Source organism: Saccopteryx leptura, chromosome 11, assembly GCF_036850995.1.
Source record: "Saccopteryx leptura isolate mSacLep1 chromosome 11, mSacLep1_pri_phased_curated, whole genome shotgun sequence".
In the NCBI taxonomy this organism is placed as follows: domain Eukaryota; kingdom Metazoa; phylum Chordata; class Mammalia; order Chiroptera; family Emballonuridae; genus Saccopteryx; species Saccopteryx leptura.
Genome location: NC_089513.1, coordinates 67,438,670 through 67,464,836, shown reverse-complemented (window position 1 = coordinate 67,464,836; position 26,167 = coordinate 67,438,670). Strand labels below are relative to the sequence as shown.

General features: G+C 49.2%; 1 protein-coding gene, 1 long non-coding RNA gene and 1 other non-coding gene across 5 annotated transcripts in view; 1 reads left to right on the top strand and 2 right to left on the bottom strand.

The window, feature by feature from the left end:
- LRIG2 (leucine rich repeats and immunoglobulin like domains 2) overlaps positions 1-6,435 on the top strand; it is a 61,953-nt gene extending 55,518 nt beyond the window's left edge. For all 3 annotated transcript variants that reach the window (XM_066353308.1, XM_066353307.1, XM_066353309.1), the window contains one exon: positions 457-6,435. In XM_066353308.1, the coding sequence (XP_066209405.1) occupies positions 457-695 (239 nt within the window). In that variant the 3' untranslated portion in view covers positions 696-6,435. The remainder of the gene's footprint in view (positions 1-456) is intronic.
- Positions 6,436-7,568: 1,133 nt separating this feature from the next.
- On the bottom strand, positions 7,569-8,452 carry LOC136383531 (uncharacterized). The gene is made up of 2 exons (XR_010747423.1): positions 8,301-8,452; positions 7,569-7,809 (listed from the first exon to the last, which is right to left on the bottom strand). It is a non-coding gene; the product is annotated as an uncharacterized lncRNA (long non-coding RNA).
- Positions 8,453-11,948: 3,496 nt separating this feature from the next.
- On the bottom strand, positions 11,949-12,024 carry TRNAG-ACC (transfer RNA glycine (anticodon ACC)). Its single transcript has one exon. It is a non-coding gene; the product is annotated as a tRNA-Gly (tRNA).
- Between the last annotated feature and the right edge of the window lie 14,143 nt (positions 12,025-26,167).

Genomic DNA, 26,167 nt, shown 5'->3' with positions numbered 1-26,167 from the left:
GTTTATTTTTAAAATAGTTTATTTAAACATAAGCATTTAATTGTTATTTAAGAATATAATAGCTGCTCTGAGTCCATTTTTATCTATGTATCGTGCAACTTTCATTACAGAGTGAATCCTGTTAGTCTCTTAGTCTGGGCCAAGTGTCTAAGGTGTTTTATTTCCAAGTTTTGTAGCAGCAGAACCACTAACCGTAGGCAAAAGTAGAAGACATATAGTTTGGACTCTGTAAATGGTGGTTTTTGAGTAGAGGGGTTTGGAAGACCATAGGTCTAGTTTTTGTTTTATCTTTTTTTAGTTGTTGCTAAGAAGATGGCAAGTATATGTTTGATCTCAGCATCCTTATTCAGGATTAGTGGGTATCTGTATCTTTAAGGATTTGGGTAAAGGAAAAAAGTTTTAGAAAATTAACTTTGAATTTGTTCACCACTGATGATTCTTGTCTTTGATTTTCAGAACCATCACAGCGGCCTCTGTGGAAGATGACCCGAGAGCCAGGCCCACCGCCTTCTCCCTTTTCCCAGCAGCCAGCCCGGGAGTCGCCGCCCCTCCGGCAGCACGAGGGCCTGGCAGAGGGCCTGGCAGAGGGCGAGCCCGGCTGCTCGGCTTCCCCCAGGCCCTGCCACAGGCCGCTCGGCCATGCTTTTGAGTTTAGTAGGACTCGGAACACTCAAGATGGTAGCGAGGGCACATGAAACACTCCAGGATGAAGTCTGGGCAAAGACCCAAATGAATGAATTTTGTATTTACTACCTCAGAGTTCAGAAGAAACCCCACGTCAGCATTTGCTTTACTCTGTCTGCAGTTACATCTGACCACACCAAAGTGGGCCCGGCGTTGGCCAGGGCTCCTGCCTGACAGAGGAAGGGTGACGGCTGGCGGAAACGGGTACATGTGATAAAAACGTGCCGCGGGCGCGGAGGGAGACCCAGGACACGTGTGCTTCCTGGTGGGTCCACGGGGCTGTGCCCCGTGTGCACTGGTGTTGGAAGAGTCTCATTGCTGCTTACCACGCTGATTGTCTCAACCTGCAGATGATCCTGAGAAAACATGACTCTTCTGTTTTGCCTTCCAAAGAACAAAAGTAACTTTGGAGCCTGCTGGGAAGGGATCCTGGAATTCACCAGTGGTTCTCAGCATATGGCCGAGAGTGGGGCTTTGATATTCAAGGTCTTCAGCAAGAATCCCAGGCTTGACAACTGGTACCAGGTCAAGGAGTTTTGTATTCTTGTGAATCTTTTTTTTTTTTTTTTTGATGGGGGGTCGGGGGGGATCCCTATCACCCAGGGGTCTCATTGTAAATATATGTGCATTTATAAATAATTTTTGTATTCATTGACCATATGTGTTTGCTACAATGTAAATAGTTTTTTGATATGCCAAAATTATATGTGCTCTCCAGTTATTATATTGACAGCGGCTTCTCAGACCACAGACAGATTTTGTATATCTTGGTGTAGTGAATCTAAAGACAGTTTAAAGTTTTAAAAATGTGTTTGTTGAGAAGGATATGTACAGAGGCAGAGTACCTAGTGATTGGGTACACAGACACAGTCTGGGTGTGACTACCACTTACTTCCTATCTAAAGGTCCGTGCTTCTCCTCATTTGCTACCTGTTTGCAAGTGCCAGGATAAAAAGGCTCTTTCGAAACACTAGCAGTCCTGCCATAGCCATGTGCACGTAGAAAAGGGAGAACCTGTTTGGGGAATACCTTCTTTCAACGAAGTACTTAGTTGACGAGGAAACCAAAGATTGCTTCTTTTCTATGTTTGTTTTTTTATAATGTCTCTTCTATCAATGGCCAGTGTGTATCTCCCCCCCCCCCCCACTGATTTGAGAGGGGAAAGGGAGAAAGGGAAGGGGAAAAGAAAGAGAGAAGCTCCTTAGTTGTGTACCCATTTATTGCTTCTCATACATACCCTGACTGGGGCTCGAACCTGTGACCTTGGGTGCAAACCCGGGTCAAACTGTTGCCACAGCACTCTGGGATGGTACTCTATCCACTGTACCATCAGCCAGGGGTGCACAGTGTATCTTAAGAAGGGAAGGGGGCTTTTGGAAATAGAAGAACATGCAGAAATGTTTACACTATAAAGGTTTGGAGTGGTCCTTGTTTTGTGCAAGTGATTAAGCCAAGAAGTTTTCTTGAATTTTTGATATCAAAAAGCTTTATGTAAACAAAGGACTTAACACTAATGGAATGGAATGGACTGGAGTTCTCTGTGCTTTCAGATTTCCTTTCATAGGCGGTCAGAGTCTGTCCTCTGAATCCAGCAAGTACTAGTGATGTCCTACTAGATAACCTCGGTCACTTAAAATGAAAATACCTGTCATTGTGCATTTCTAAACTCACATAACTTCATCAGCTTTTTGCTAGAATTTCGTACTTTGTTTTCAGTGCTAATTTTTTTCTCATAGGCGGCCGCGCCTCAGGAGCTGTTTTGTACCACCAGGCCTTTCTTTATTTTCCTTCTTAAACTGTCAACCTCTGTTCATTTTCACTTTGAACTTCTTAAATATCTTTATTTTCCTGTCCTTCAATTTGTGATCCTTCTTTTTCCTTACGAGGTTGTAGTGTAATTTGTACGGACTTAGAAGCAGGAGACCTGATTTCATTCCCCAGCTCTGCCGCTTACCAGCTGTGTAAGCAAGGGCCAGTCTCTTTATGTCTCAGCCCAGTTTTCTCATTTATGAAATGAGGGTATTTTCGAGATGTTCTAAAGCCCTTTCCAGCTGTAATGTTCTATGAATCTGTGATCCCTCCAGGAACCAAGGAGGATTATGCTACTCTAATAAAAAGCTGCTTCCATGAAACGTTTGTTAGAGTAGAACAAGAGTGATGCTGCTTACTCTGACTTGAGCCAGATATATTTCCTCTGTAGCAGGCGTTACGGTGTAAGACATACTCATGAGAAGAAATACTCTGCTCTGAACAGGCAGGATCAGTCTAGAGGGACGCTGGGCTCCGTGGACGAGCACCGCTGCTCTCCGGAGCAGCTGGGCTGAGCGCTGGCTGGCGCTACAGCACTGCACAGTGTCGCGGTCTGCGTGCCACCATGAGCTGCGAGCCACAGTGAGCTGTGACTGGGCCGTGACTCACTGCCCTTTCTGATGGGGACAGGGTTATCCCAGGGATGAGAGTATTCGCACTCACGTTCTGATAGACTTTCCTAAATTAGAAAGGTAGAGTTCGAGCTAGGCTGCAAGTGACATCGGCTGTTCTGTGAGAGGACAGAAACGGGCTGGACCAGTGCCTAGAGAACGTCGTGACAGGTGCCGCCCCTGCATAGCGGTGGCGTCTCTGCCAGGGGAGTCCAAGGCCGGTCTGACGGCCAGCTTCTTTGTTATGTCACCTCAGCCAGCAGTGTGGTGTCCTCCCAATTTCTAGCTTGTCTGCATAACTAAAATATGATACTTGCCGAAAAATCTAGTCAAGAATTTGTTTAAATGTGAATAGCCTACCCTTGGTCTTAAAAAATAATAAATTTAATAAATTCTAATTTTAGTTGGCATCCCTAAAACTTACCATTATTGCATGTTTTTGACCAAGCAATATATATTTTTTAAATTTTTTTAAGTTTTTTTGAGTCAAACTAACGACATACGCAGGGAGCAAGGTGTCAAATGCTGCTCGACTAAGCAGTGATTTAACCCTCGACTCCAGCCAGGACTAGCGGCCCGTCAGTGTCTCTCCAGTAGCGCGGTGTCTGCCTGTGGCCAGTTTAACCAGGCGCCCTGAAATGCCGGGAGGACCACCCTCTGCCCCCCATTCCCACTTTCCGTCAGGAGGATGCAGAAGCTCTCTTCGTCTGTTTGCACCCCTCAGACTGGTTCTTCAGGTCGACCTGGAAGAACTGGCATTACTCTTGAAGTCCAGGCCTCACTGGCACAGGGTCTGCACCTAAGCCGTTGGCTTTCTGTCCCTCAGCAGCTCCTGAAATGCTCGCCTGAGCATGCGAGTTACTGTGTAGAACAGAACAGGAGCCCAGGCAGTGTGCAGCTCCTTTCTTGTGCCATCTCAGAATGTTTAAAAATATGTATTTTCCTGTAAGGTAGCTTTAATGTTTATTTTTTTTAAAGGAATCGTTAAAAATTTTTTTCCCATTGATTTGAGAGGGTGAGGGAGAGAGAGAAGCATCAGCTCCTCGTTCTACTCAGTTGTACATTCATTCATTGAGTGCTTCCCGTCTGGGCCCTGACTGAGGATCGAACCATGACCTTGTGTGCTGGGATGACGCTCCCCTCCCCCCTTTTCGTATTTTTCTGAAGTTGGAAACGGGGAGACAGTCAGACAGACTCCCGCGTGCGCCCGACCAGGATCCACCCGGCATGCCCACCAGGGGGCAATGCTCCGCCCATCCAGGGCGTTGCTCTGTTGCAACCAGAGCCATTCTAGCGCCTGAGGCAGAGGCCATGGAGCCATCCTCAGGGCCCGGGCCAACTTTGCTTCAATGGAGCCTTGGCTGCAGGAGGGGAAGAGAGAGACAGAGAGGAAGGAGGGGGGGAGGGTGGAGAAGCAGATGGGCGCTTCTCCTGTGTGCCCTGGCCGGGAATCAAACCTGGGACTCCTGCATGCCAGGCCGGTGCTCTACCACTGAGCCAGCCGGCCAGGGCCTTGGGATGACACTTTTATCTACTAAGCTACCTGGCCAGAGCAACTTTTATGTTCAAAAACAGTTGCCTTCACATTGCTCATTGGGAGGTTGTGAAGAAACATTAAGATGTTAAGCAACTTAGACTGTTAGGCATTTTCTTAAGAGTGATAAAAGTCTTTAAGGATTGTCATATGAAATTAGGAAGAGATTCACTCTTTATTAAAATTGTTAATTTTAGAGAGAGAGGAAAGGAGAGACAGAAACATTGATCTGTTCCTGTCTGTACCCTGACCGGGCATTAAACCGGCAACCTTTGCATACTGAGACGAGGCTCTAACCCACCAAGCTACCCAGCCGGGGCAGGAGATTTACTTTTTATTCCAGAGGACACGGGTCGTGTCAGCGGGCAGGAGTTCCAGGGAAGTGCAGAATACACTTGCCGATGAGACTGTTTCAGCTCACTGTCGAACAGATTTGTCTGACTTGGAATAATCAGCCTTTTGTGGGAAATGTACACACACAAGCTAAATCACCCGTTCATCGTATTGAAGGAATTTCTGCATCGAGAGGGAATATGGGGAAGGTGACTTAGCTCTTTCATTTTACCGTTGGAAATAATCCAGAAAAATGTCATCTTTCAGAATCCTTTATATCAAGTATACAGCACATAAGAGTTTTTTTTTTAACCAAAGAATTTTAGGTTTTGGCCAGTTCTGTGTTAATGGCTGAGAATAGGAAAGTCCGGGCTATTCTCTGAGGGAATTTATAACTAGTAGTTATTAACACAGATGGCAGTACCACAGTAAAAAGCTTGAAAGCCTAGACTGTATCATAATCCTCCCTTTTTCATTTTTATTCCTGCTTCTTACCAGTGGGCTCCATTTTGAGTGGGGTTGGAACCGCAGTGTCCAGTTTTACATCCAGTATTCTACCCAAGCGTGTTGTGGCCGTTTCTAATTATTTGGGTGGCCACAGAAATGCCAACAGGGTAATGGAATGACAGGTAAATTTGCGGTCATTTTACGTGACATCCTCCATTTCTTAGTTTGCCTCTTGATGCAGATGAAGAGGTAGTTGTGGAATAGTCGATCTAAGTTTTTTTGGCATTCTGCAAGTAACGTTTCGTTTTTCTATTACATGATCTCTTCCCCAATTCTGTTCGGGCATGTTTCCCCTTCCTGCTCCTTTGAACTTTTTTGTTTGGAGTACAATCTAAAGGTCAGTTAGCTTTAGTTTTTATTTTGGACATTGCCTGGTTTGTTGCAAAAAAATAACTTCTGGGTTGAGAGATATACTATAAGCTGCTCTTAACAAAACAATCCCTGAAAGCCCATGAATCATCTGAAGGTTTTGTGGATACTAGTGTGTGTGTGTATGTGTGTGTAAGAGTAATATTTGGACTATTTGGACCTGTTCCCTCAAGGTTGGGTGTGGTGTTTATCAGTCCTAATAATCTTTACCAGTGGGTGAAGTGAAGGTGAAAAACAGCTGGATTTGAGCCTATTCTCCAATATAAGGCGTACAGTTGTCAGCTGTACCTGTCTTGAGAGAGAAATTGATCATGAGTAAGTGGTCAGCTGCTCTTAGAATATTTCTTGGCTACATAAAGTGGCCTCTTGATCCGTAGACTATTTTTACCCTGTGTGTTCCCCCCACCGCCTACTCCTCCCCCCGCAGAGGATGTCTGTCTGAGCAGCCCTGGGACTGGAGGTCCCCGAAGAGAGTCAGAAGCCAAGTATTCATTATGGCCCTTCCCAAGTATCTATTTATATTTTCTCACACCTGAGAATGTATATTTTATAAAGCATGTGTTTGTCTACTTGTTTGTCTACTGTAATATGTCTTCAATAAAGTAAAATACATTATGATTTTCTGGTCTTCTCTTACCTAAAGTACAGGAATGAAATGGTGCATTTTTAAGTCCCCTCCGCCCGCCCCCGCCCGCCCCTCCCCCCCCCCCCCCCCCCCCCCCGCGTCTCCAAATAGTTGTACAACTTGGCGAAAGAGTTGCCCGTTTCTAGTCCCCGCTGTATGTAAGAGTCACGTACTGCCGGGAGCACGTGGAGTGCCCGCAGCTGTGAGCTGGCCCAGGGCCAGTGCCTTGTCCTCTTCCTCCCTCGTGGTGTCCACCATGGTGCTGGACACCTGGCCAGATGCACACAAACATACTTAACAGGAGTATGTTAAGGAAATAAGAGTGCTTCCTGTGCAGGGAAAAATTTGAAGGCAGCATTTTCTAATTTGGTAAATCTTTGATTAACAAAATACTTGACTGAAGTCAGTATTCTGGTCAGCTGTCTCACTGCCATCCTGGGACTACTTGAGACTTGACTCTTTGAAGGCTGGGCTCACAATACTGACCCTGTTGTAAACTGCTGCTGAGTCACGACCCAGAGATATTTATCTTACTTGAATCTCACGCCCTTCTTAAGATGTAAAGTGGGCAGATAATCATAATCTCCACTGTTTATATCAGGAAACTGGCTTGGTGACATTTTCACTTACACAATGTCGAAAAGCTTGTAGGCAGTAAAGCCAGGATTTGATCCAGGTTTTCTGACTTATACTCAGGACTACTTCCACTGGGAAGCCGTTCAGTTCTGAACAGTGTTGTGCCTGTGGTGGCCACACATCTGAATAAGGAGTATTCTGGGCATTGGTCACTTCCAATGTGGTGAAAGTGTGGACTGCAATGGCTACTAGAGGCTGGTTTTTACTATGTTCCCAATAGAAAAAGGACTATTATAAGGGTCAAGTGAAAAATACCATGCCTTTGCCTGTTTTGTTTTGTTTTTTTTTAGTTCGATATCCTAGGACCTGAGTAGTAGCATCCTGCTGGGTTATGGCTTCCACACCGCTAGCAGCTATACGGAAGCTGTGACCCAGTGCATAAGCTCTCCGTGCTGCAGACTTGTTCCCATGGACCAGTACTTTTGTAAATAACAATAAGAATGAGTATCTAGAAACAAAATTAAAACAATCTAAGAACATTTTTATTACTGTTCTATTACCATATAAAATGACTGTTGGACTGCTGCTATGAGTGCGTGCTCCTGTCTGTGCCTTGTCGAGGACCTGTGGACTGGCAGCAGATCGAGTGTCCCTCCGCACAGACCCGCGGCCCACCCGCGGCAGCACCTCTGGGACCGCGTGCTCTGGGACCATGTGCATGGTTGCGTCTTCCTCATTTCCGGGGGTTCTTTTTATTCTTGCTGGTTTGGAATGGTTGAAACAGAACTGGGCTTCTGTCTAGAGCAGGGGTCTCAAACTCAACTCAGCATGTGGGCCGCAGAGCTAGATCACAGCCGTTCGGCGGGCCGCACTAGGTCTACAAAAGGCAACTGTTACGCAACACTTTTCTCACTGCAGTTGAAAACAAAAAAAAAATCAGTACAACAAGCACAATCGTACATGCAGTTTACTCAGTGTCACAAAACGACCAGAAACTGGAGTTCGCATCACAACTGCTGTTAACTAAGCTAATATCTAGCTAGGATGCTAGAGAAATGAAAAATACAAGTAGGCCCCTAGGCTTACTTAATTTTATCCAAAATATTTTGAACTTCGTGAATTAGTCTGCGGGCCGCACAAAATTGTTTGGCGGGCCGCGAATTTGAGACCCCTGGTCTAGAGGCTTCCCTGCCTGGAAGCGACAATGAAACACCCTTGTAACTGGGCCACCTCCCCCTGCCCTGAAACTCACTTGCCTGGTGGAGTCCTTTGTCGCATGCCGCCTGTCCTCCATTCCTGTCGTCTTTCTGGCCAGTGCGCTTGGTGTGGGCTGCCTGTGACTTCTGTTGTAGGGGCAGTGCGTCAGGGGCTAGGCTAGGGGAGGGGAAGCACGTGGGTCGTCCTGCCGGGAGGACGTGGTCTGACGCGGACTATGTATCACTGTAGTAACGCGCCCCTGGGGAAGTGTCACCCGCCACCTCTGCTGCTGTCTTCAGCCAATCAAGAAACGTTTCTTAATCTCTGGGACAGAGATTTGTTGTTTTATTTAGTTCACAGACCATGGGCAAGGCTAGTTGCGAAGGCACTTTGACAAAAAGAGGCAAATAGGAAGCGTTAATTATTGCTAGGAAGAAATAGTGCAATTATAGCAGATACGTTCGGCCTGTCCTGTCCAGAGACTGGTAAGCACTTCACGTGCTCAACACTTGATCTCCACAACAATCCCTTTGAGGGAGATACTCTTTTACTTTTTTTCTTAAAAAAAAATAAATTGTATCATATTTACTTAGAAGCATTCAGAATGTCACTAAAACAACTACAACGTGTTTTTTTTTTTTTGGAGTTACAAACTCGTATTCAGTTAACAGAACAATTATTTTGTATACATGGCATCAGAGACAACTGAAGGTGAAACTGCCACCCACGTACATAACTAATCGGGGCTGTGCACCCGCAAGAGCCTGCTCCACGTTTCCATGCCGATTCCCGGTCCCCACGCTGCACCAGGCAAGGCTAGCGGCTACGGAAAATTCCACCAGGACCGACCGGGTAGCTGAAGTCACATTCGGTAGTGTGTTAACTGGACAACAGACACTGTGCAGTTTAAAAACAAACCTTACACAGCCTTACATTTCAGTTTTTTTCTTGAAAAGGAGTGAGTTGTGTACAGGGGGGTTAAATGCTTGATAGACAAGAAAAAAACTGCACTAGAACCAACTTACTCATCATCATCTTCCTCTTCCTCTGCATTTTCGTGCCCTTCTCAGCCTTGGCAACTCCCTTTGCTGCCACATCAGGCTTCCCTTCAGCTCGGCTGGCAGCTGTATTCTTGAATTTCTCCCCCAGCTTGGCCACCTCTTTCTTAGCAGGCTGCTGTCACCGCAGCCGTGTGACCCCAAGTCTCCCAGCTTCTCTGCGGCATCACCAGTGGACGGGCCGAGCTGCTCTCCTTTGATTTTTGGTTGCTTCTCAGAACAGAACAAGGAGAAGGCCGAAGGAGGCCGCTTTGTGCGTTGAGATGCTTGAACTTCCTCTTTGCTTCCACTTTCGGAGGGATACAAGTTTTCATTTCTCTTTCATAACGAGCCTTTGCTGTGTCTTCACATCTTCCTTGCTCTTGTTTTGTTTTGTATTTTTCTGAAGCTGGAAACGGGGAGAGACAGTCAGACAGACTCCCACAGGCGCCTGACTGGGATCCATCCAGCACGCCCACCAGGGGTGACGCTCTGCCCACCAGGGGTCGATGCTCTGCCCCTCCGGGGCGTCGCTCTGATGCGACCAGAGCCACTCTAGCGCCTGGGGCAGAGGCCAAGGAGCCATCCTCAGTGCCCGGGCCATCTTTGCTCCAATGGAGCCTCGGCTGCGGGAGGGGAAGAGAGAGACAGAGGAAGGAGGGGGGGGGGGGTGGCAAAGCAAATGGGCGCTTCTCCTGTGTGCCCTGGCCGGGAATTGAACCCGGGTCCCCCGCACGCCAGGCCGACGCTCTACCGCTGAGCCAACCTGCCAAGGCCCATCTTCCTTGCTCTTATGCAGACATGTTCCAGCTCTCTGAGCACTTAGAGAAAACTCGGAGAGGGTGACTGAGGCATGGGGCTGCTGCTTGTGCTCCTCCCAGCAGGTTTGCACAGAGAGCAGTGAGGACATGGTGCCGCTCGGCCTAGGCTCCCCTGTCCCCAGCAAGCACACGGTCCAGAGGCCTGCAGCCCCGCCCTGCCCCGCCCCGGCGCTGTCTCTCTGGGACTCGGGTTCCCACAGTGACAGTGGGAGCCGGACACGCCTCCCACTCCGCTCTGTATCCTTACTCGGAGGGGAACGTTCTTACCCCTTTACAGAGGAAGCAGGTGAAGCAACTTGCCTAAGTTCACATAATTAGCAAGCAGTGGACCCAGGGGTGGAAATGCTGCTTTATGATTCCAGAGCACGTGTTTTTTCCCTGCCTTGTCATTTAGTCTTTGTTCTGGCCCAAGTTGTGTGCCCCCAAACGAGAAGAGGGGGTTTAGGAACCAGACTTGCATTCACACAGAACGAGGAAAGCCCATGTGACGACAGTGAGAAGGCGGCCATCTGCAGGCCAACAAGAGAGGCCTCAGAGAGACGCCTGCCGACATCGATCTTGTGACTTCCAGCTCCCCGAAACGTGGGACAGTGAACCCCTGTGCGCCCGCCGCCCCATCTGCAGCGTTTGTCATGGCAGCCGAGCTACAGTTCCGATAACCCACCAGGTGGGTAGAATTTTCTTACAACTTCCAGCCGTGTGATGTGCCCGAGGGCACGTGCTCCAGAGGTCACGCCCTTCGTACCGAGTCATACTATCCTGTGGCCTGGTCGGCGCCCTGTCCACTGAAAAGCGCTGTAGAGATGGAGATGGGGACAAGAGCGGGGAGCGGGCTGGCTGGCATGCTCGGGGCTGGCCCGCCCCAGTTCACACACACGGGCCGCTTGCCAGGAAGGGACTGTGGGTCGGTGCATCTGGGAACAGAGCAGCAAGGTGTGTGGAGCAGTCACGAGGAAGAGCTTTTAAGCTCCTGTTTTTTCTCCCCAGGAGAAACCAGGTTTTAAAATCAGTAAGTAGAATCCCACATGTGGAATAACTGGCTGTTTGTGGCTTATATGGGGCCCAGTAGTTTTAGTATCATGTCCTTTTAAAACTCTCCGTCAAGGCCAATGTGAATTCCTTGTCTCAGGAACAATAGGCACTGGTTAAGGTGGGCAGGGAGGGAGCCCAGCTTGAATTGTTTATTCTGCGCATGCTCCAGGGGCCATACCCGATGCGTCTTCCTGAAAAGGAGCAGCAAGACTCAAGTGCGCAGTGCTGAGAACTTCTGACATGTGGAGAAGAACAGAATCACAATAAAGCACAGATTTGGGGGCCGGGCAGTGCATCATGTTGGCAGGAGTTTTGCCCCCTGGGCCCCACTCCTCTGCAAGCACCAGCTTTCCCTCTCGCCTTCTCTAGTCACCTGTCTCACCTGCCACATGTGTGCCAGTTCCTGAAGGTCCCCGGAGAGCCGAAGACTAATACGTAGGATGGCGAGAAGTTTGCCAAGTACCCCCTGTCTTCCCCTGTTGAAAATTTGTTTGTTTTTTTTTCTTTCATTTTTCTGAAGCTGGAAACAGGGAGAGACAGTCAGACAGACTCCCGCATGCGCCCGACCGGGATCCACCCGGCACGCCCACCAGGGGCAACGCTCTGCCCACCAGGGGGCGATGCTCTGCCCATCCTGGGCGTCGCCATGTTGCGACCAGAGCCACTCTAGCGCCTGGGGCAGAGGCCACAGAGCCATCCCCAGCGCCCGGGCCATCTTTGCTCCAATGGAGCCTTGGCTGCGGGAGGGGAAGAGAGAGACAGAGAGGAAAGCGCGGCGGAGGGGTGGAGAAGCAAATGGGCGCTTCTCCTGTGTGCCCTGGCCGGGAATCAAACCCGGGTCCTCCACACGGTAGGCCGACGCTCTACCGCTGAGCCAACCGGCCAGGGCCTCCCTGTTGAAAATTTGAGCGCTGTTTCCTGTGGGCAGCCTTGATGTAGAGAAGGCCTGGGAGCTGGCTGGGTACATTACTGTCCCCACTCTGGGAAAAGGGATGGGTTTTGTTAAGAGAAATCCTAGTTTGCAGGGATGATTGGTTCATTTTGCCCAGAAGTCATTTCTTGTGTCCCGCGTCTAGCAGATGCAAGACTTGTTAGTGAAATGGTTACTGAGGAAGGTGGAAGAATTTAAGAGGGATAGATTTTTTTTCTGCAGCTCTGGTAGGCAGGGTGTGACTTTTAGAGCTTGTATCGTTTAGAAAACAAACCTGTATTCTTTCTGTCCCCACTGAATCTCCAGTCCTGAATGTACCCTTTCTTATTGCTGTCCCCACTTGGGCAGGAGAAACAAGAGACTAGAGTCAGAAGTCCCCGATCTGCCACCCGTGGAGGAACTGCCCTCTTTCAGCCAGCCTGGGCTGCAGTTTTCTGCCGGGACAGCTGGCCGGGGTACGAGGCTTCCCCGTGCTCAGCCAAAATTTAACTTGAGTTTCCCTGGGCCCTCCACGTACCACATGGTTATTCAAAGTCAGTGGGGCGGAGCACGGCCTTTGAAACAGCTGGACTCCACTCCTACGTCCACCTCTTACCAGTTGTGGGAGCTTAAGCCAGATCCGTGGGTGCTTTGTGCCTCATTCTTCTCTGTAAAGTGGAAATGTTCATGCCTACCTTATATCATTGTTGAGAGGATTAGACGAGCTAATGCCTGTAAGCACTAAGCATAGTGCCCAGCACAGCTCTGGATACATTTCTGGCTGCTCGTAGCTACTGTAATGGGCACTCTGAATGGAGCACTGCCCATCCCCTCGCCAGCCCTCCCCTTCCCTGCCTTCTCTTCTTCTTTGCCCTCTGCTTCCCTGTCCAGGACGTGTCAACATGGGGAATGTCAGCGGTTTCCCCAAAGTCATCTCGGGAGTAGCCCTGCAGGATTTTGTTCCTAGCTCGATTTTATTTAGAAACAAGATTTAATCTCTTGCAGCTGTGCTTAAATGAAAAGTGCCTTCACCTCGGAGTCAGCTGGACTGGGATCCTGACCAGCTCTGCCACTCACTGACCATGTGATCCTGCGAAGTCGCCTGACTGCTGGGTCTTGGTGTCATCTGCTCAGGGAGCCCGTGGACTGTGTCCTCGGACGCGCCTGGAGGCCCCGGCTCTGAGGGACGGTGTTTCCCAGGCACAGAGCGCTCCCACCATTGACCCCATCCATCTTTGTTTCTTCCCATTGTTTAGGTTCTTCTTAACTCTCCCAGGAGGGAACTCACTTTATCAGAAGAAGAATTGTAAGTGCTTACCTGGTATTCTATAGGGGACAAAGAGCCTGTTTGTCTGGCTTAAATGAAAGAAATGAAGTAAGAAACAAAGTCAGGAGAAATCTTTCCTGTTTAATTGAGAAGCTCTGCGCCTCCCAGAAAGTGTATTGCGTGAACTGACTTGCAATGAGCATTATTCCTAAATGAGCGTTGTCCTTGGTCCTTGGTCCACAAATTCCACCTTGTAGTGTAGTCCTAGAGATTGAGTAAGAATTCTTGCAAAAATCTGTAGCTGGCCCTGGCTGGTTGGCTCAGTGGTAGAGCGTCGGCCTGGCGTGCAGAAGTCCCGGGTTCGATTCCTGGCCAGGGCACACAGGAGAAGCACCCATCTGCTTCTCCACCCCTCCCCCTCTCCTTCCTCTCTGTCTCTCTCTTCCCCTCCCGCAGCCGAGGCTCCACTGGAGCAAAGATGGCCCCGGGCGCTGGGGATGGCTCCTCGGCCTCCGCCCCAGGCGCTAGAGTGGCACTGGTCGCAACAGAGCGATGCCCCAGAGGGGCAGAGCATTGCCCCCTGGTGGGCAGAGCGTCGCCGGGTGGATCCCGGTTGGGCGCATGCGGGAGTCTGTCTGACTGTCTCTCCCCGTTTCCGGCTTCAGAAAAATACAGAAAAAAAAAAAATTAAAAAAAAAATCTGTAGCAAACTGAGTTCCTTTTCAGAATATTCTTTCAGTACGTCCTGTGTTGGCTTCGTGCCCGGAGAGATGGTGGCATCGGAAAACCTGGAACCCAAACGCTTGCGCTCAAATCTTGGCTACTTCGCATACAGAAAAATTGCTCAATTTCTTTAGACTCCATTTTCTTCCCTGCAAGACAGCAATGATGATAATACTCATCGCAAGATCTCTGTCATGATTGCTCTGAGCACCGACTGGAATGGTTTCTACGGGGGAGTTTCAAACACTTCCGTTTTAGTAAATCTAACTTATTTGGGAGTATGGGTAAAGGAAATGGCAGCTTGGCCCGTCAGTGGACTGCGGTTTATGCATAAGGAAGCTGTAGCTTTTTTAATAGATCCAAACAGCGTTCTGCTTTCCACGAGGCTTCAGGGTTTACTCTAAAGAGAGCTCCTCCTTTGAATTGTTTTGACCTAAAGAAAGGCCAGCAGCTGCTTGCAGGGATTGACCTGTTATTGCCTCTGGTCCCTCCCTGGACACCGCACACAGCTGCTGCCCTCAAGCAGTGTGAACTAGGATGCTCGGGTGGGCAGTGAGAGCTTCAATATTTTATGTATCTTTTTCCCCCAATGATACAATGCAGGAAGTTACATTGCTGGTGTGGCAAAGGATGGAGCAGAGAGACCTAAAGGAAGAGGATGAAATAAAAGCCAACTCCTTGCTCAGTTTGGGAGCCTGGGAGCTTGGCTTACTTTTCTTGCTACTCTGCTACCATCTGGCTCAGATTTTCTTCCGGCAAAAAGAACTCGACGCTATTGGCATATCTTTTTAACTATTGGCGTATCTTTTTAACTATTGGCGTATCTTTGATGCTTTTTGTAGACTCATCCACCGACTTCTAAATAAATGGCCCATGAAAATGTGTGTTCGCGCTCAGTGAAGGCCAGCCAGTTCCAGAAACGTAAGCAGCATCAGCTAACTCTCCCCCAAAGGAGGCCAGGTGCCCTGAAAACCGCTTTCCTGGGCCAGTCTGGGAGTCTGGACTTGGGGGTCGGAGGGGAGGAGCAGATGGGTTGGGGTCTGGGCTGCGGGACAAACCAGAGCGTATTCTGGACATGTTTGCTCTTCGAATCTAGATTTTCATTATGTGAGAAACAGTGACATTCTCACGCTGCCCCCTGGACACGGAGGAAATGCTGTCCCCTGAGAAGCTGAGACATTGCAGCTCTTACTACCTCATCAGCAGATAACGGGGTGGGGTGCTGACCAACTTATGGGGTCTTCTTCAGGGTTCTCTGCCATTTTCTTGCCTCGGAACATCTATCTCTTTTTCTTTTCGTTTCTACCTGCCGAGGGTTTGAGCCAGACTGGCCTCAAGGTGGAGCCTCAGCACAGAGAATGGCAGTGGCTGGCGTCAGCTCAGGCCACCATTTCTTAGGGATATCATTATATAAGGGAATTCACAGAAATTGGGCTTCTCAATAGAGAGAGGACCTGGTGGCCTTTGTCACTTCAAACTGGGACACCGAAGAGGTCAGGGGTTGGCGCGAGGCTGCAAAAGCACTTAGTCCTAAGCAACAGGACGCTGGTTTTGGTTCCTGCCGTGACGGAGCCCAGGGCAGCGTGGTCAGAGCAGCGAGGTTGGGCTTGGCCGGCTGGGAGGGTGAGCCCGGGGCTGCAGGCTGTGTCCGGGAGCCGCGCCAGGCCCACAGCCCCAGACCGGGCACTCGGCTTGGCCAGCTGCCTGCACCAGGCCCCCCGAGAGAGACCTGGAGGACAGCTCCTGGGTTGAAATTGTCTCCTCCTCCCCACACACCTCATTCTCAGCTTCTGCTGTTTACAAAGCACTTTCCCCTGTGTGATCTCATTTGCTGCTCATCAACTCCCGGGGGAGGGGGCCAGGGGTGGGGAGGGGAGAAGGGACAAGGTAGGGCACATCCTCCTTCTCAGGAGCACCCCTAAGGGCGTGGCATCAGAAAGCCCACTTTTTCCATCTGTCCCTGAGCCTCTACCAGCAAACAGTGAGTTCCTCGGGGCAGCTGTTGAATTCAACTTACTGGTTTCAGGGCTTGTACCTGGTGCTTGGCCAGGAGGAGGCAGGTGCTCAGAATTGTTTATTGAATGAGCAAATATTTACAGATGAAAAAACAAAGGACAGAATGTAGAGTCCAATTTGGGAGTTAGGACTTCAGGCTTCTAGTACCAGTGAACAATGCTACAATAGGTACTAATAACATCCTGTGGTTTTCCGGTCAAAAATACAGTTTGCTAGTGCACAGAGGGACCCGTGCTGATCTGTCTCCACGGCTGACACTCCGGAACATGAAAACTGTACTCCGGGTCAGGCGGGGGTGCGTCTGGGCTGTGTGAGACCGGCCAGCGGGCCCTCTGAGCCTCCCTATCGGAACCCTTCTATTGTAACTGACAGAAGTCGTGGGGTGAAAAAACCAAACAAAAACCCCCAGCTCCGTCCAGGTATTACCTACCCATCCCACTCCAATCCATGATTAGCACTATTTGCTATACATATTTCAGGTAGTTTAGGACTCTGCTAGGAGATTGTGTGGGTTCAAATCCCACCTCCACCACTTCCTAGCTGCTGGCCTTGGGCAGGCCACTCCACCTCTTTGTACCTCTGTTTCTCATCTTTTAAATGGCGACAATAAAAGTCTTTACCTCCTCGTGTTATAGTGGGGATCTAGAGAGTTAATATACATGAAACGGAACAGTCCTTGGCAATCAGCAAAGGCTGGGAAGTGTTCTGAGGCCTCTTCATAGTGTCCTGGATTGAGAACGGGGTTTGTTCACCCTGCGGGGGCTTTTCATGGTTTTGTAGAATTCCCTGGAATGCCGGCATTGTAGCTGCCAGCCTCAATGTACAGTGCTTTGAAGACCCGGAGCAGAGAGGTAACTGGAAATACATTTGTCTGCTGCTCAGAGCAGGGCATTATCTTTGTTTACTATACAGCCCTCCCTGGGGACTCCAGAGTTCAAGGGTTTTCTTCTCTGTAGTCGCGCCCACCACGTAGCACATAGAACGTGTTTAATAAACGCTTAGGGCAGGCAGGCAGGAAGACGCTGTACAGAGGATAACGGTAGTGCAGGGCAGTTCATATGGACAAGGTCCCCATGGAATTCACACTTGTCTCCTAAGACCTACTGACTAAGCATGAAAATCACCAAGGAAATGTGATCAGTTTGGAGGAGAAGGGGTGGGGGAGAAACTGGAGCAGCCTGTTATCTGACCAAAGATATCAGTCTATCCATTGCACATGGTTCCATTGGCTCGGGCCGAGTGGAAAAGCCTGCTGCTGCTCAGGGACGTGGAAGGCATCTCTAATTCCTGTCTGCCCCGGAGATTCAGCTGCCTCGGGGTAGTCTGTCACTTCCTGGGTAGCCTCTCAGGTGCTCTTCTTTATGGCTAAACAAGTCCACTCACCAGTTACGTCTGTTGTTTTTTTTTTTGTTTGTTTGTTTTTGTATTTTTCTGAAGTTGGAAACGGGGAGGCAGACAGACTCCCGCATGCGCCCGACCGGGATCCACCTGGCATGTCCACCAGGGGGCGATGCTCTGCCCATCTGGGGCATCACTCTGTTGTAACCAGAGCCATTCTAGTGCCTGAGGCAGAGGCCACAGAGCCATCCTCAGCGCCTGGGCCAACTTTGCTCCAATGGAGCCTTGGCTTTGGGAGGGGAAGAGAGAGACAGAGAGGAAGGAGAGGAGGAGGGGTGGAGAAGCAAATGGGCGCTTCTCCTGTGTGCCCTGGCTGGGAATCGAACCCAGGACTCCTGCACACCAGGCCGATGCTCTACCACTGAGCCAACCGGTCAGGGCCATCTGTTGGTTTTGGTTGGAGAAAGAGAAGGGCGGTGGATGGTGCTCCAGGAGACTCTTAGTAGAAGCTCTTCTGACCTTGGCAGTCTTATTCCAATTCTTATGCCAAATTAGAATTCTAATAGGTCCTTACCCACAACCTAGATTCTCCCCCCTGGAAGGCTTGGAGTAGATAGCATGTAACTAGAGATAGGTTAAGGTTCCATAAGGGAGTGGAAATTGAAACTCAACAGAGCTTTTCTAGTAAACACATTAGCTATTTAATCAACTAGGTCATTGATGGTAAGTAGGACTGTCTCAACTGGCATGCCAACTCTGATTGATGGATAATGCCTGCCCGGGGAACTGTGTTGAGGATTCTGAATCTACATCATCACATCTGGGGCTTAGGAGCAAGTCCTGTGATCAGTCAACAGGGTCTGTTGCAGGTGCAGGAAAGGGAAGTAGCCTCAGGAGAGGTAGGTATTTACTCATTAGCAACCAGCTTGAGTTGCTAATGAGAAGAGAAGGCTATTTATTTGGAAGCTGGGAAACAAAGATGGTTGAATGGTCAATTATGTTTAAGTAAACCAAGAAGGACCTTGAGCAAGTCTACTATCAGGGAAGATGTACCAGCTCAGGGAGGAAGGCAAAGAGGAATAAGGGTAGGAACAAAATGAGGTTCTGGTTCCATGTCCTGTATAATCTTGAGAGTTCTCCAGTCGGGGGGAGAGTGCTGGCACGAGAACCTTAGATGGTTGTCTGAGTTGGAGCTCAAGACACAGACACATCCCAAACTAGAGAGTCACGCCATTGGCAAGTAGCCGGAAGAGCATAGCAAGGGTTTCCCAAACAGATCTGTGAGTTACTTCGTATCCATGAGATGGTGTAGCTATTTCACTATGATGAACAGGTAGTGCCGGAGAGAAGGGAGTATGGTATTCAAGGTCGGGAAAACCCTGTCAAAAAAATTCGGAAAAGTTAACAGTAACCCAGGGTGGCTCTTTACCAGTGGCTTATGGAAGAGAAAGGTAATAAGCTAAGAAAGCAAAAGTGTAGGTGGTTTTAGGCTCTAAAAGGCCTTGAATCAGGCTGAAGAGTTAGGTTTTTGTTTTTGGTTTTGTTTTTTTTTTTCATTTTTTTTTTTTCCATTTTTCTGAAGCTGGAAACAGGGAGAGACAGTCAGACAGACTCCCGCATGCGCCCGACCGGGATCCACTTGGCACGCCCACCAGGGGCGACGCTCTGCCCACCAGGGGGCGATGCTCTGCCCATCCTGGGCGTTGCTATGTTGTGACCAGAGCCACTCTAGCGCCTGAGGCAGAGGCCACAGAGCCATCCCCAGCGCCTGGGCCATCTTTGCTCCAATGGAGCCTTGGCTGCGGGAGGGGAAGAGAGAGACAGAGAGGAAAGCGCGGTGGAGGGGTGGAGAAGCAAATGGGCGCTTCTCCTGTGTGCCCTGGCCGGGAATCGAACCCGGGTCTTCCGCACGCCAGGCCGACGAAGAGTTAGGTTTTGATGGAGACGTGTGGAGGCTTGTGGGCTGGAGACCTAATGCAGAACAGAGCTTGGGTTAGGATGGAACTGTTGATGCCATAAAGAAAAGATTGAAGAGGGGAGAGTCTGGAGGGCGGAAGGTTAATTAGGAAGTTGTTAGATGGTCCAAACAAGATATATTAACAGCCTAAACTGGGGTTGTGGTAATGGGAATGGAAAGGGCCAAAGTCAAGAGTCACGTCCCAGGTAATACCGTCAGGAGCGGCTGCCTTCCGGCGGCACTCAAGTTCATGGAGGGCCGTGCCGAAGGGCACTGAGCAGCCCCTGTCTACAACCCTGAGAACAAAGCCTTCCGTGCTGGGTAGATTGCTGAGATGGAGGGTTTGATTAGACAGAAAGCATAACTTCCTGCCTCTAGGGACGGCTAAGCCCTGGCAGAGCACAGAGGGCACGGGCATTCTTCCAGAGCTCTCTCAGGCCAGCGAACTTGTGGGCACACGACCAGTCCAGGCCCATTCTTGCCCCATGCGACTATTGGAGGGGGCCTTAGAGCTTATCAAGTCGGTGGCTTTCAAACCTACTACTGAATGTCAAGATTCCCTAAGGAGCCCATTCAAATGCAGATTCTCAGTCTCCCTTTCCAGAGACATGGATTCAATTGGTGAGCCTTGGAATCTGAATTTTTTAACATCCTGAAGTGATTCTGATGTACAGTATAGTCAGATTTAGGAACTATTTAGACCCATTATTTTAGAGGTGAATAAACTGAGGCCCAGATTGGAGCAAGGATTTGTCCAAGGCCTTGGCACAAGGACACCAGTTAGTGGCAGGGCTGAGCCTAGTACCCCATGCTTAGGGCTCCTACAATAGCTCATGAACTCTGCTTGGCCCGTGCGTGGCTCTGGGCTGAGGGTTACACAGTGATGGAAAGGTTGAGAAACCTCTCTGCTCGCAGAGCTTGCGTCTAGGACACGCACAGAAGACCGCCAAGGGCAAAGAGCACAACAGGCATGGCCGCTAATATCTGTGCACCAGGCACTGGGCAAAGCACTTGACACGTGGAGCTCTTGGAATCCTCACGGTAACCTCACCAGGTGACTTCCGAATAACTTCATTTTGTTCAACATTTCCTTAGAGCAGTGGTTCTCAAAGTGTGCGCCAGAGCACACTGGTGTGCCCTAGAAGATTTCCAGGTGCGCCCTATGGTATTCCAGAGAAATATGTGCCTGTTGGGGGCCACAAGACCAACAGGGTTTTTGGAGTTTAGAGTTTTGGGGGGACAGAGGTGTGGGGAATTGGCTGTCAGCTGACAGTCTGCCCAACCCCCCACTGCACTTGTCTGATTAGGTTGCTAAAGGCTGTTAAACTGTGGTGCTGGATTGTTTACACTACCCCCCATGTTCCCCGGAAAGACTGGAGGCAAGTTTCTTCTATCCTTTGTTTGGTGTAAAGTTAAGATGATATGTATGGTGGGGGTTTTCTGCACTCAACACAATTAAGAGTAAAAAGAGAGGAATTCTTCAATGTACAGTGGTACCTTGAGATACAAATTTAATTCGTTCTGTAACCGAGCTCATAAGTCAGTCAACTCGTATATCAAACTGCCTATACTGGACCTGTGCGCCAATGCGCCAACTAGCGGCAATTTCCCGAATCACGACTCGTATCTTGGAATTTCGCTCAGATCTCGAACAAAAATACGGACCGACTTGCAGCTTGTATCTTAAAAAATTCGTATGTTAGTCTGTTTGTATCTCAAGGTACCACTGTACTGACGAGGAAATGAGAGTTTGCCTTTCAAATATATGCCCAAACATTGAATAAATCACTAGGACACATCAGGCTCATGTTTCTCATAAACACAATAATGAAAAAACTTAACGCATTTGCGCCAGGACCTGCTGAATTTACTAAATCTTACTAAGAATGTATCTATATATATAAAAAGATATCTTTTTTTGTTTTTTAAATTTTTTAACTCCTCTTTTTTATAAATTCTAAAAAGCATAACTCAAAAAACATAACATAAAAATGTTTTCTAATGTCAGAATAAATTTAATTTTGTTGTATTTATTTCATTTAATTACCATAAAAGCACGCTTGGACTTCATATATTTTTCTGTAATATTTGAGTTAATTATTATATTTCTCAGAAATTTGTATATAGTGCGCCTACAATTATTTGTAGGATTTTAAATGTGCCTCAACTTCAAAAAGTTTGAGAACCACTGCCTTAGAGCATCAGTGGGATGCTGTAGAACAGGGGTCCCCAAACTTTTTACACAGGGGGCCAGTTCACTGTCCCTCAGACCGTTGGAGGGCCAGACTATAAAAAAAACTATGAACAAATCTCTATGCACACTGCACATATCTTATTTTAAAGTAAAAAAACAAAATGAGAACAAATACAATATTTAAAATAAAGAACAAGTAAATTTAAATCAACAAACTGACCAGTATTTCAATGGGAACTATGCTCCTCTCACTGACCACCAATGAAAGAGGTGCCCCTTCCGGGAAGTGCGGTGGGGGCCAGATAAATGGCCTCAGGGGGCCGCATGCTGCCCGCTGGCCTTAGTTTGAGGACCCCTGCTGTAGAAACCTAACTCTTTTTTATGTCAATTAGCCTGGGAAGAAATTGGTTTCATTATACTCGTTTCGGTTGAAGTCACAGAACCCATGGATGATGGTAAGGGAAAGCTCAGTGTATTATCCCCATTCTACAGAAGAGGAAACTGAGGCACAGTGAGGTGGAGAGGGCCAGGAGCTGTTTTCACCCTCCTGGTCATGTTTCAGGTGAGTGTTTCCCTTTGCCTTGGGGCACTGGAGCCTCCACTCTATTCCACACTCAGAGTTGCCCCCCCCTCCTGCCTCCCTCGAGGGAGCCATTTAGGAAGAACTGAGGGACTGGGGGGACTTTGGCTGCAGCATCCACCCCGGTGCCCAGCTCTACTCTGAGCCTCCCTGTACTGAGAGGCTGCAGCCAGAGAGCCAGATGTCAGGGTTGTGTAGGCAGCTGGCAGCCTGTGCTGGCGACCGGCCCTGCCAGCCAGGCTGGAGGGGACCTGCAGGTCAGCCAGGCAGGCAGGAGACAGAGGCTGCTTCTGCCAGGCCCAGCTTGCTGCTAGTGCAGCGGGCATTTTTAGGCAATCATTCTTTGGTGATGGAAGAGAGGACACATTCTTGGCTAGAGGAGAAGTGGAACGTTGTGTGTGGTGTTGACAATAAGCTTTTAGTGTAGCTGAGGCCTGTGTGCCACCTCCCTGCAGAACTGCTGGTTCAATATTGTCTCCCTCTGTCACTCAAGGCGCTGTGTTAGGACTCACACTTGGCCTTGGCGAACAAAAGTCCTCTCTGCTGGAGGCCCTGGTGCTGAGTTCTCTGAGCTGGGCTTTTATTTTTGCAATGGCTGCTGGGAAGCTCAGGATTCTGTTAGTTGCTCATGTGAACACTCCATTTGATTCTTGGTTCTTGTTAAAATGAACTCCTCCCTCTCCAGGTTTCCCTACAGTTTTACTGGTTATGAGTCTCTGAATCAATTTTAAATTGTCGTGATTCTAACCACACTGTATTATGATATTGTCAGTTTCATTGTCCTCATCTGCTAAGGTGACATTTTCAATAGGTTACTTTTGGTTGCTATTTAAAGTTTTAAGTCTGTTGAGCATTTTTTCATGTTATTTTCTCCTATAAACTTACATGCTCATGCCCTGATTCCATTCATCTCTAGGCGAGGTCAGTGCTTTACTTATTGATCTGTAGGAGTTGGTTAAATACTTAAATTATTTATCTTTGTGTTGTAAAAAAATGGTGTTTTTTTTTTTCCTTTTTTTGTGAGAGAGAGACAGACAGAGACAGACAGACAGGAAGGGAGAGAGATGAGAAGCATCAACTCATGGTTGTGGCATTTTAGTTGTTCATTTATTGTTTTCTAATATGTGCCTTGACGGGGGGCGGGGGGCTCCAGCTGAGCCAGTGATCCCTTGCCAAGCCAGTGACCTCTGGGCTCAAGCCAGCATCATATCTATTATCCCACGTTCAAGCTGGTGAGCCCACACTCAAGCCTGTGACCTTGGGGTTTTTCTTTGTTTGTTTGTTTGTTTGTTTTGCCTTTACCTCCATCTCTATCTTTTTTTTTTGTATTTTTCTGAAGCTGGAAACAGGGAGAGACAGTCAGACAGACTCCCGCATGCGCCCGACCGGGATCCACCTGGCACGCCCACCAGGGGCAACGCTCTGCCCACCAGGGGGCGATGCTCTGCGCCTCCGGGGCATCGCTCTGTTGCGACCAGAGCCACTCTAGCGCCTGGGGCAGAGGCCCAGGAGCCATCCCCAGCGCCCAGGCCATCTTTGCTCCAATGGAGCCTCGGCTGCGGGAGGGGAAGAGAGAGACAGAGAGGAAGGAGAGGGGGAGGGGTGGAGAAGCAGATGGGCGCTTCTCCTGTGTGCCCTGGCCGGGAGTTGAACCCGGGACCTCTGCACGCCAGGCCGACGCTCTACCGCTGAGCCAACCGGCCAGGGCTGACCTTGGGGTTTTGAACCTGGGTCCTGACACTCTATGCCACCACCTGGTCAGTCCATAAAAGAAATTTAATTGCCCAGTAATGTGTGTGCTTTTATTTAAAGCTGCCTCAAATAGTTTACCAGAAGTAAGCAGCACAGAAAATGAACGAATGAACTCGATTCCCTGTCTCTGCACTATAGTGAGGATTTACGAAGCAGTCCTTCCGGCCAGCCACTTAATCAGCATTTGGTTTCTGTGATCAGAACAATAGCTCACATTTATTGAATGCTTACTGGGGCTCAACAATGTTCTTTATACATAACAATTTTTTCATAATACTCTTAGGAGGTAGGTATTATTATCCCCATTTTACAGATAAGAAAATCCAGGCACAGGAAGGTTAAATAACCTGCTATGCTCACACAGCTAGCAAATGGTAAAGCCAGGATTCAACCCTGAAGGTTTTACAACCCAGGGGACATAGGAAATGTTTGGAGAGAAAGAGAGAGAGAGAGAGAGAGAGAGAGAGAATTTACTTTTATTTATTTATTTATTATTATTATTTTTGTATTTTTCTGAAGTTGGAAATGGGGACGCAGACAGACTCCCGCATGCGCCCGACTGGGATCCACCCGGCATGCCCACCAAGGGATGATGCTCTACCCACCTGGGTGTTGCTCTGTTGCAACCAGGGCCATTCTAGCGCCCGAGGCAGAGGCCATGGAGCCATCCTCAGCGCCCAGGGCAACTTTGCTCCAATGGAGCCCTGGCTGCAGGAGGGAAAGAGAGAGACAGAGGAAGGAGAGGGGGAGGGGTGGAGAAGCAGATGGGCGCTTCTCTTGTGTGCCCTGGCTGGGAATCGAACCCGGGACTCCTGCATGTCAGGCTGAAGCTCTACCACTGAGCCAACCAGCCAGGGCCTAGAGGGGGGGGGAGAGAGAGAGAAAGATTTTTTTTTTACAGAGACAGAGAGAGAGTCAGAGAGAGAGATAGATAGGGACAGACAGACAGGAACAAAGAGAGAGAAGAAGCATTGATCATTAGTTTTTCGTTGTGACACCTTAGTTGTTCATTGATTGCTTTCTCATATGTGCCTTGACCATGGGGCTACAGCAGACCGAGTAACCCCTTGCTCGAGCCAGCGACTTTGGGTCCAAGCTGGTGAGTTTTGCTCAAACCAGATAAGCCCGCACTCAAGCTGGCGACCTCGGGGTCTTGAACCTGGGTCCTCCGCATCCCAGTCCGACGCTCTATCCACTGCGCCACTGCCTGGTCAGACTGTTTGGAGATATTTTTGGTTATCACAACTGGGCTCTTCGTTATGTAGTGAGTAGGGTTAGGGACACTGCCAGCTATCTTACAATGCACAGGGCAGCCCATGCCACAAAGGATGATCTGGCCCAAATGTCAATAGTGCCAAGGTTGAGAAGTCCTGTGTAGACCAAGCATTGTATCATCTGCTTAGGCTTCCTGAAAGCTCTGTAGCCTGGTTCTCCATCCTAGATCTGCCTGTACAACTGAAAACGCCTCAGACTGGGGTGGGCAATTGTGTCTCTAGTGGCACATTCCAAGTAAGGGAGCACAGGCATCCCCGGGGGACACACCCTGGTGCTTGTGTAGCCAGAAGAGTAGATCCCTCATGGGGAGACATTGCTGAGGACGGAAAACAAGCAGCAGGAAGCCCTCATGCCCACCATTACTGCCGGTCCAAAGAGGGGCGGGGGCTGCGGAAGGGGCTTGCGTGCTTGTTACATTGGGAGGGGTGCCCATCCCACCACAGGTGCCAGCCAGAGAGCCCAGGTCCTGAAGCCCCAGACAGCATTTCCCATGCCTCTGCCCATAGCTCCTCTTCTCCCGGCTTTCCGGGCACTAACCCCACATCCTGCCTGCTCTAGGTCTCTGGGAAAAGGTCCCTCTGATCCCCTCGTCTGGACGCTGACCCAGCGCCACTGGTAGCTCCCTGGGGCGGGCAGAATCCTGTTTCTGTGGACGCCTGGCACCTAGCAGGCCCCTCATGTGGAAACGTCAGTTGCAGCCGCCTGGAGCATGCTGCTGGATGAGCGCTAGAGTCCTGGCAGCCAGGGCCCCGCTTTTGGAAGGCAGGGCTGTTGTGGAAAGAGCACCGTACAGCGAACTGGCAGCCGCGTGCGCAGGAGCCCGGTGCGGGGCTCGGAGCAGCCTGAGTTATATCCGTCTGCTCCACGGTGCTTGGCACGGGGCTTTGCATGGTGCAGACTGTTAGCTGTTATTTGCTGGATGGAATAAATGCATCCCTGCTCTCCTCTGCTCTGCTTTCCTATCGGGATAGATCGAAACCATCTCCACAGATGGACCCAGGCAGCAGCAGCCTGCTGCCT